The sequence below is a fragment of the Gavialis gangeticus genome, unplaced genomic scaffold (assembly GCF_001723915.1).
Source record: "Gavialis gangeticus isolate Ggan-Ray unplaced genomic scaffold, GavGan_comp1, whole genome shotgun sequence".
Classification (NCBI taxonomy): Eukaryota; Metazoa; Chordata; order Crocodylia; family Gavialidae; genus Gavialis; species Gavialis gangeticus.
This window is the reverse complement of record NW_017729011.1, coordinates 3,571,659-3,581,901: the sequence shown is the minus strand read 5'-3', so window position 1 is coordinate 3,581,901 and position 10,243 is coordinate 3,571,659. Positions and strand designations below refer to the sequence as shown.

At 47.8% G+C, this 10,243-nt stretch overlaps 1 protein-coding gene across 3 annotated transcripts in view; it reads right to left on the bottom strand.

The window, feature by feature from the left end:
• The window catches only part of WDR31 (WD repeat domain 31), a 31,234-nt gene extending 24,467 nt beyond the window's left edge, over positions 1-6,767 (bottom strand). For 2 of the 3 annotated variants that reach the window (XM_019510389.1, XM_019510388.1), the window contains exon 1: positions 5,790-5,879. Coding sequence is in view for 1 of the 3 variants with exons in the window: in XM_019510387.1 (XP_019365932.1) it covers positions 5,790-5,896 (107 nt within the window). In the remaining 2 variants the exon portion in view is untranslated. Of the gene's footprint in view, positions 1-5,789 lie in introns of all 3 variants that reach the window. The other variant, XM_019510387.1, reaches the window with a different exon arrangement.
• Between the last annotated feature and the right edge of the window lie 3,476 nt (positions 6,768-10,243).

Here is a 10,243-nt window from a genome sequence, read left to right as displayed (position 1 = left end):
CTGTCCAAGCCCCCAAGGTCTGGAACAGCCTGCCATCAGAGGTGGTTCAAGCACCTACATTGAACACCTTCAAGAGCAAAGTGGATGCTTCTCTTGCTGGGATCCTATGACCTCAGCTGACTTCCTGCCCTTCGGGTGGGGGGTTGGACTCGATGATCTTCCAAAGTCCCTTCCAGCCCTAATACCTATGAAATCTATGAAATCCATGCATGAGAGAAAGCTTAGCAACCGCTAGGATTTGGCTGAGCGCTCCTCCCACGAGATGTCTGGGTAGTTGAAGTCTCCCATGACAACCATATAGTGGGAGCGTGCAGCCTCAGCCAATTCCCTAGTGAACTCCTGGTCAAGCTCTTGACCCTGGGTAGGGGGTCTGCAGTAGACTCCCACCATTGTGTCCCCTGCGCCGTGTTCCCCATGGATTTTAACCCAGAGGATCTCCAGTCGTCCACCCTGGGTGCCAATGTCGGCTTGCAAGAACGTGTAGCTTTCCTTGACATAGAGAGCTACACCCCTGGCCCTTTTGTCCACTTGATCCCTCCTGTACAGGGTATAGCCGTCTATACCTGCGGCCCAGTCATGGGTGGAGTCATACCAGGTCTCCGTTATCCCTATGACATCATAATTATTTGCGTTTGGCAGGAGGACAAGTTCCTCCTGTTTATTCCCCAAGCTCCTGGCATTTGTGTACAGGCAGGCAAGTGTCCCCTTGGGGGATCTTGTCTTGCCTACAGATCATTCCAGGGCTGGGGCAGGGGTGGGCTCCCTTAAGTGCCTTGGTCTGCTGGCTTTGCAAGGGTTGCTCAGCACGCCAGCAGTGGTGGAAGTCCCCCCGTCCCCCAGCAGGCTTAGTTTAAAGCCTGGTGGAGCAGGTCAGCCAGTCTGGCTGAGAAGAGCCTTCTCCCCAGCGGAGAGAGGTGGAGGCCGTCCTTTCCTAGCAGGTCGCTGCCTCTCTAGCCAAAGAGCGGACTATGGTTGTGGAAGCCGAAGCCTTCCCGATGACACCAGTGCCGCAGTCTTTGGTTCACTACCTCAACCCTCCTCTCCCTCCTCAGCCCGTAACCCAAAACTGGGAGGATTGAAGAAAATGCCACCTGCACCCCCAGACCCTTAAGCCCTGCACCCAAATCCCTGTAGTGCCTCATGACCCGGCTGGGATTGCTCTGAGCCATGTCATTCATGCCCACATGGATAAGGAGCATAGGGTAGTGGTCAGTGGGCTGGAGGAGTTCAGGGATCCTCTCCGCAGTGTCTCGGATACGGGCTCCAGGGAAGCAGCAGACTTCCTGGGCTAAGGGGTCGGGGTGGCAGGCTGCCCCCTCAGTCCTCCTCAGGAAGGAGTCTCCCATGACAAACACTTTGCGTTTTGTCTTAGGGAGAGCGGGGGCGGTAGCTACAGCATCATCTGTGTTACCTGCAGGAGCTGGCAGCTTGGCAGGCTCTGCTGGGGCTGCAAGCGGTTCATACCTGTTGCAAAGCTCCAGTGGGGCAGGGGCCTTGGGACCCTTGACCACCTTGGTCCAACCCCATGGCTGGACAGAAGGGGAAGTCCCCTAGTCCTCCCTTGTCCTGGAGGGAGACCAGGGTCTACCCTCTGGCTCCCGGGGGAGAAGGGCCTGGCATTAGGAGTTGATCTCCTGCTCACAGTCCCTGATGGCATGCAGTCTCTGGACTGTGGCCTGGAGCTCCTCCAGCTGGCACGCCAGAGACCCCAAAAGGGAGCAGACCCCACAAGAGGAGGTGGCCATGCTCCTGGACCCCAGAGCCTGAAAAAATGTCAGGCAGCCTCTGCAGCCGAGGACCAGGGGCTCTGTCCATGTGGAGCCCAGAACCGCGGGCTCCGTCTGGGTGGAGACCTCTGAGGCACCAAAGCAGGGGACCACAGACCCCAAAGAGACCCTCAGGGTGTGGCGCACGCCCATCTGCATGGTGCCACTGGAAGGCTGGCTACAGCTGGGACTGCCTTCCCTTGGGTGAACTGGCAGGGCCTCGGGCCCTCCTGCTCAAACTCCCGCGCCGGGCCCAGAAGTATGCCTGTTCATGAGGCTCCGGTCATGCAGTTCCCTCTGGTGGTGGGATGTGACCCTCCTCGGCTCCACTCAGCCACCTCCCAGCTGGCTACGTCCCTCCCACCACAGGCCCCTGCTTACCTGCGGGCAGGCCAGGGCTCGTGGGGAGTCCTGGGGTCTCTCCTGGGGGTCCCTGGGCTCAAGGGGGTGCAGCAGGCTTTCACCTGCGCATCTTTCACCAGAGCTGGGACCTGAGATGAGGCTTTCTTCAGAAAATTAGCGGAAGTTTCCCAATCACAGACCCTGGTTCTCATGGGGGACTTCAATCACCCCAGCACCTGCTGGGAAAGCAATACAGCAGTGCACAGGCACTTTAAGGGCCATGCTGCTTTTGACCTGCTGCTCAAACAGGGAAGAATTGGTGGGGGATGTAGAAGTGGATGGCAGGCTGGGCAGCAGTGACCATGAGATGACTGAGTTCAGGATCCTGACAAAAGGAAGAAAGGAGAGCAGCAGAGTAGGGATCTTGGACTTCAGAAAAACAGACTTTGACTCCCTCAAGAAATTGATGGGCGGGATCCCCTGGGAGGCCAATCTCAGGGGAAGAGGAGTCCAGGAGAGCTGGTGGTATTTTAAAGAAACCTTACCGAGGGTGCAGGAACAAGCCATCCTGATGTGCAGGAAGACTAGCAACTATGGCAGGTGACCAGTTTGGTTTAGCAGAGTACTTTTTGGTGAGCTTAACTGCAAAAGGAAGCTGACAAGAAGTGGAAGCTTGGATAGAAGACTAGGGAGGAGTATAAGAATATTGTTCTGACATCCAGGGAGGAAATCAGAAAGGCCAAAGCGCAAATGGAGATGCAGCTAGCAAGGGATGCGCAGGGTACAAGAAGGGTTTCTACAAGTATGTCAGCAGCAAGAGGAAGGTCAGGGAAAGTGTGGGTCCCTTACTGAACGGGGCAGGCAATCTAGTGACAGATGATGATGAAACGGCTGTAGTACTCAATGCCTTTTTAACCTTAGTCTTCACAGGTATGTTCAGCTTCCAAACTACTGCATCAGGTAGCACTGTTTGGGGAGAAGGTGAGCAGCCCTCAGTGGGGAAAGAAAAGGTTAGGAAATATTTAGAAAAGCTGAACATGTGCAAGTCAACGGGGCTGGATACAATGCATCTGAGAGTGCTGAGGGAGTTGGCTAATGTGACTGCAGAGACACTGGCCATTACCAAAACTCGTGGCAACTGCGGGAGGCCCCAGATGATTGGAAAAGGGCAAATATAGTGCCCATCTTTAAGAAAGGGAAAAAGGATCCAAGGAACTACAGATCAGTCAGCCTCACATCAATCCCCCCAAAAGTCATGGAGCAGGTCCTTAAATAATCCATTTCTAAGCACCTGGAGGAGAAGAAGGTGATTAGGAACAGCTGAGGGCAAGTTATGCATCACCAACCTGATTGCCTTCAATGAAGAGATAACTGGCTCTGTGGATGCGGGAAAAGTAGTGGACATGACATACCTTGACTTTAGCATGGCTTTTGATATGATCTCCCACAACATTCTTGCAAGCAACCTGAGGAAGTATGGGTTGGATGAATGGACTTTAAGGTGGATAGGAAACTGGCTGAATCATCGGGCTCAACGGGTAGTGATTAATGGCTTGAGGTCTAGTTGGCAGCTGGTATAAGTGGAGTGCGCCAGGGGTCAGTCCAGGGGCTGGTTTTGTTCAATATCTTCATTAACAATCTGGAAGATGGGATGGATTGTACTTTAAGCAAGTTCTCAGGTGACACCAAATTGGGAGAGTGTAGTAGATACGCTGGAGGGTAGGGTTAGGATTCAGAGTGATCTAGACTAATTGGAGGATTGGGTCAAAAGAAATCTCATGGGGTTCAACAAGGACAAGTGCAAAGTTCTGTACTTAGGGTGGAACAATCCTATGTACCACTACAGGTGTGGGACAACTGGCTAAGCAGCAGCTCTGCAGAAAGGGACCTGGGGTTTACAATAAGACGGATATGAGTCAACAGCGTGCCCTTGTTGCAAAGAAGGCTAATGGCATACTGGGCTGCATTGGTAGGTGTGTTGCCAGCAGGTCAAGAGAAGTGATTATTCCTCTCTATTCTGTACTGGTAAGGCCACATCTGGAGTACTGTAACCAGTTTTGGGCCTCCCACTACAGAAAGGACGTGGACAAATTGGAGAGAGTCCAGTGGAGGGTAATGGAAAAGGTTAGAGGAGTTGGGGCACATAATTTATGAGGAGAGGCTGAGGGAACTGGGTTTATTTAGTCTGGAGAAGATAACACTGAGAAGAGGCTTAATAGCAGCCTTTAACTACTTAAAGGGGGGTTTCCAAAGAGGATGGAGCTGGACTCTTCTCTGTGGTGACAGATGACAGAAAAAGGAGCAATGGCCTCAAGTTGCAGCAAGGGAAGTTTAGGTTGGATATTAGGAAAAGCTCTCACTAGGAGGGTGGTGAAGCACTGGAATGGGTTACCTAGAGAGGTTGTGGAATCTCCACCCTTGGAGGCTTTTAAGGCCCGGCTCAACAAAGCCTTGGCTGGAATGATCTAGTGGTGGATGGTCCTGCTTTGAGCAGGGGGTTGAATTAGATGACCTCCTGAGGTCTCTTCCAACCCAATTTTTCTATGATTCTAAATACTTGGATACAGATCTAGATCATCCAGTTGTAAGGGATACTCTCCATTTCCCTGGAGGTTGATGGGCAAAATCTCATTTGAAATTCTGTCTCTAATTGCCTCCTTGGTGGCACCAACAGCCTCCCTCTACCAATACTGAAAAATAAGGATCTGTTGCATCCTGGCACTTGCTAGAATTCTCCCTCCATCCAAGCTAATACCGATGAAAAGCAAGTAACAGCTGTGTCACAGTGTGGGCACTAGTACACAGCCTGCATCATTAGAAGTTAAGCTGCAGCAGTAGTACTAAATGTACACCTTCTCTTACACACTCTGTTTGCTAGGTAGCCTAAAATGCAATGCCTGACAGAGGAAGGGTGCAGGTTATCTAATCATGGACTACATATAGACATTGGATTTATGACACATTATAACCTGCCTGACATCTGACTCCCCAGGTACCTCTCCACTATTTAACTGCTAACATTCATCTTCCTTTTCTCTCCCCCCACCACCCAGCCTGTCTCTCACCCACTGATCCCTCAATTCACATCTTCACTGACTGCCTGTCTTGCATGCATACCAGCCCAGCCTCTGGCTTCTTTACTATTCCTTCCATCCAGAAAGAGCACACGCCAACTGCAGAGACTTCCTCAGCCTGACAAAGGGTTTTTAAACCCAAAAGCTTGCTAATTTTTTTTTTACCAACTATTTAAACTGGTCTAATAAAAGATATCAGATTCACACAACCTTGTCTGACTAACAGAGGTGGTACATTCTTCACAGGAGCTAGCAAGCCAAGGTCCATTTTACCTGTCTAATAATTATCCAGGTGGAAGCCAATGACTCTCTAAAGACTAGGGTAGATGTCACACCCTGACCAGACACCCTCCCTTCCACTGAGGCAGCTTCTGGAATTCAAGGCTATTCATGAGTAAGTGCAAATGTTGGTCATGTTTGTCCACAGTCACTGCTTAGAGAGACAGGCAGGGATTTCAGTCAGAGCTGGGAGGCAAAAAGAAAAGTCAGTTCAGAAAACCAATAAAACCCCAATGATTACACATAATTACTAGCTGCCCTGTCAAAAACTACCTAATAGACTTGATTAACTTCTTACAGAGCTGTCATTCACACAGGATGGGTGTACCTGTATTTGGAGGTGCTGTGGTTGATTTTACTCTGCAGTTTCCCCATGGTATTGCATATGAGAGCAGCTCTGGCAATGCAGTGAATCGTGCTCAGCATCTCAGGCATTCCCTGGCAGGAGGTGAGCTGGGATGTGAGGAGAGGTTATGTTACTGGACAAGTAAATCTTAGTTCTGATCTTTGCACACATTGAACTGGACATCCAGACTACTGCACTGTCACCGCAGCCCCATTTGTTAGCTTCCCAGCATTTCTCTTCCTCTCTGACTCCCTGACTGCTCCCATGGCAAAACAGGGGAAGGCTGCTTTCTCAGCCATGCTGTCACTGCCTTTTTTGTAAATGCCCAGGTTCATGGCCTGTGAGTCCATATGGAAGTGGCACATGTTCTCCCTTGGTTACACAGTGAGCTGCATTTGTCTGCTTGGTTTTACTGTTGCCTTTTTGTATGAAAGTGGATTCTGTGCCCAAGCAAGTTGCCAAGCTAGCAGCCCAGAAACAATAATACCCTTTGTCCACAGAGTGGTGCAGCTCGGGATACATGTTCTGAATGCCCTTACCTGTGTAACTCAGTCCTGATATGAAGGACTTCACCACCCTTACCCAGTCTATATATCTTTAAACGTCACTCTTCCTAGATGCCTGGCTGTGCCAGTTTCTAGGTTTGGTGATGCAGACTCCTACCAACTTATTTTATATAGGCATCTCAAGTGAGTGTAGTCTCAGACAACGGTGTTCTGATAACCACCAGCCTGGAATAGATATGAGCTAGGCTTAGCAATAAGTCTCTGTGTCCCACTACCAACCCCTTGATCTATCTAGGCTCCTTGAGAGCAACACAAAAACCTCCATTTAAAGAGAAACCGGGTGAAAAAGCAAGTGGTTGTTCAGGAGGTTTAAGTAAGCTTAAGTAAGTTGAGACCACATTGACTCACATGATAAGGCACCCAAGAGAGGACATTTTCCCCTCAGCAAGTAGGCACCTTCATCACAAATAATATTACACAACACAACACAATGCAGCAGGCTAATAACAAACATCAGTGCAGCCTGGTGGGGGGAATCATCTCTGGGATGGTGTCTCCAGCTGTGCACATCAGTTGTAAGGGAAGGAACAGTTGTCCCCAGGTCAGTGTCCATGGCAGTGAATTACCAGGTACAGTAACTGGATTCCTCTCAGCTGGGAATGCTATAATTGGATTTATGTTAGTCTGTGCTAGAGTTCCCATCTTCTCGGTCAGGCAACCACTGAAAATTCACAAACAACTATCTGTCATAGCACAAAAATACATCAGCCTTATAGTCATTGATCACCAAAGCCTGAAAAACAAATGCTGGAAGCTGTAGGTTTGAGTGGGCTTGCATTCCAGAAAATATTCCATTTCTAATTTTACTTTGCTGTCCTTTGAGATTAGCAGTAAGTAATACCTAGTTAAGCTGGTTTTGTTCTATCCATGTGTTTATACACTGAAAAGATTTAAAGGATACCCAATCTTGGGAGTTCAGGAACTGTGATAATTTGGTAATTTAATTTTTTCATCAGACTGAAATTGAGTTTGCAAACTGTTTCAGCACAGTACGAATACATGTAATTTATCCCAGCAAAGGAAGGCTGCTTCTGAAATATAATGCAAGAGGCAAGGCTTTCTTAGGGTGATATCTTTTACTGGCCCAACTATGTAGTTCAGATAAAATTAAACAAGCTTTTGAATATTCCTTGTCAGGTCTGAAATATAATGCAGAATTTAACCCTTGTTCTTTTCTAGACTTGCGATTAAAAGTGAAACTGCTATTACTAAAATTATCAGCATAAAACAGGAAGCTGGAAGGAAGGGAGTAAATAGAGCAACCGTAGTGCTCTTTACTGGAAGTTTGCAAAGTGCTTTGAAGAGGGGGTACAAACTGCAAGATCCCTGGGGCAGGAACTACCTCAGCCTGATGTCAAATAATAATAGTGCTTAAGTATTGTTAGTAAATAGACCATGTCGTTCTACATTGTTAAAAGATTTGTTACAATAAACCTACTAGATCATTCTCATTCACAACAACTTTTTTGGTCAACTTGGTAAATTTTTTCCCCATTACACTTAGTTTTTCACACTTAACTACCTTTACATTTTAAGTGCATTAGCAAAGAAGGAATCTGGGACTTTGAGGAAAAATGGTATGCAGGGAAAACAGAAAGTGTATATCCTTCGGCCTAGATTCTGTTTCCCTGTCACTAGCCTGCTGCAGAAATCTGTAGTGGTTCTCCAACTCTGAACACTTAACAAGAACAGAAAGTTTCCAAGTCATATCACTTCTTGCGCAAGCCATAAGTTATTTAGAAATCTCACTACCGGGCCTCCTTTCCCAGGCAACTTTATCACTCTTTTCGTGTGTAAGTTGGTCACTCTTGTGAAATGCTGTTAGAGCAAAGTGTTGTGTTGGGATCAGAAGGTATCTGATTCTTACAAAAAGCATGCTTCAAAAAGACTGAATTTCATAGCAGGGGATTTCCCTTCCCCCCTTCCAATATGTATTGCTTAACATGGACTAATCTCTTTCCTAAATTGTTCCTAACAGCAAAAATATTTGCATTTAAACAAGAGGTTGTATTTTCTCAGCCTGCAGGTGACTCTCACCTGAAACCCACACACTAACGACATCAAGAGCAGCAGCCATTGTGCAAAACACAAAATGAAACTTCATTACAGGATCAAGCAGTATTTCAGTTTATCCCTCATTCCCTCAGCCTCCCAGTGCCTTCCAGTCACATATTAAAGGACACAATTAACATCCACCACATGTTGTTTATTCTCTCCCCATGGAAAACTATTTGAGCACTGGTTTTTCATCTATACAACAGATTTTCAAAAACTATAAAAATTATACAATACAACCATTAAAAAACTATACAATAGTTTTCCATCTATTGACTCCTCTGAAATCCTATGAAATATGAACTTTCATTTCTATACAGGAGAACTTTTAAAATCTTTTCTCCAATGCCTGATGAAGGGTGTTTGTGCCCAAAAGCTTGCAATTAAAGAATTGTTTTTGCAAAAATCTTGTTGGCTCTTGATAAAAGATATCATCTTTACTATGAGTCCCAATTGCCTTTTGAGCACTGGAGTGATTTAAAAAAAAAATATATATATATACAGACAGTGGTTGAACTGGGCTCTGAGACAGAAGGCATTTGATCAAGCAGATCTCTTTGGGGTTTATTTGCAATTACAGGTTTCCCTCGCTTTATGCTGTACATGCGTTCCTGGAAAACGGCACATAACGAATTTGCAAAAAGGGAACCCACTTTACCATGCAGCAAATAGGGGAATATTCCAAGACCTCGACTATACTGATCCCCAGACCCACTTCTGTCACTTTTACAAGACAATTTAGGTACTCACTAACAGCAGACAGTGCACACAAGCATGGGCAACTGGTGCCACCTTAGTAATGGGGGGGGCATGTGCCCCCCCAGCGACCAGTCAGCGACCGGGGGCAGGAGGTCCCCCTGGTGGCCAACTGTGCTGCAACTGCGGCGCTCTTGGAAGCAGCTGTGGTGCTACATCCAGCGCTCTCACTCCCCAGCCAGTGCTTACAGGGGGACACTGGCACTCCTGCCTGCCCCTGCTGCCTGTCGCCTAAGTGGGGAGCATGGCCTGTCAGGGGGCCACCAGCACTCTCAGGGGGTGCATGTGTACCCCGTACGCATCGCCACTGCACACAAGCACAGGTTGGTGGTGAATGTTAAGCTAGCAGGATGCTTAAAGCCATAATGGGGATGACAACTACAGAAACACGGTTCGCAGGCAATGAGCGAGGAGCACAGATCCACGCAGGAGACTATATTTTGGTGCGTGTTGCTCCCACAATGCACTGTACAAAGCAGCTGACTGTGGGCTTCTGCCACACTGATCGCATAAGAGTGAATGAACATCGTGTATAACGAATTTTTGGTATAAAACAGATCATTGCATAAGAGTGAATTCACACATACAGAACCTGCATAAAGCAAGGGAAACCTGTACCAGGACTTGCATGTGCTTGTGGCGGAGAGAATGAAAACAGAAAGGGGAAGCAGAGAGGAGCAATTCAAATGACCAAATAATCTGATTTTTCAAAAATAATCAGGACACTCCCATGTCTGCCAAGATCACCCGCCCCCCTCTTTAATAATGCAATTATAGTTTCATAGTTTCATAGTTTCTAGGGTCGGAAGGGACCTGAGTAGATCATCTAGTCCGATCCCCTGCCATGGCAGGAAAGAGTACTGGGGTCAAATGACCCCAGCAAGGTGTTCATCCAGCCTCCTCTTAAAGACCCCCAGGGTAGGAGACAGCCAGCTTCTCTTGGAAGTTGGTTTCAGATCCTAGCCGCCCTGACCGTGAAGTAGCGCCTCCTGATATCTAGCTTAAATCTACCCTCTCCCAGCTTGGGACCATTAATTCTAGTCACTCCTGGTAGTGCTC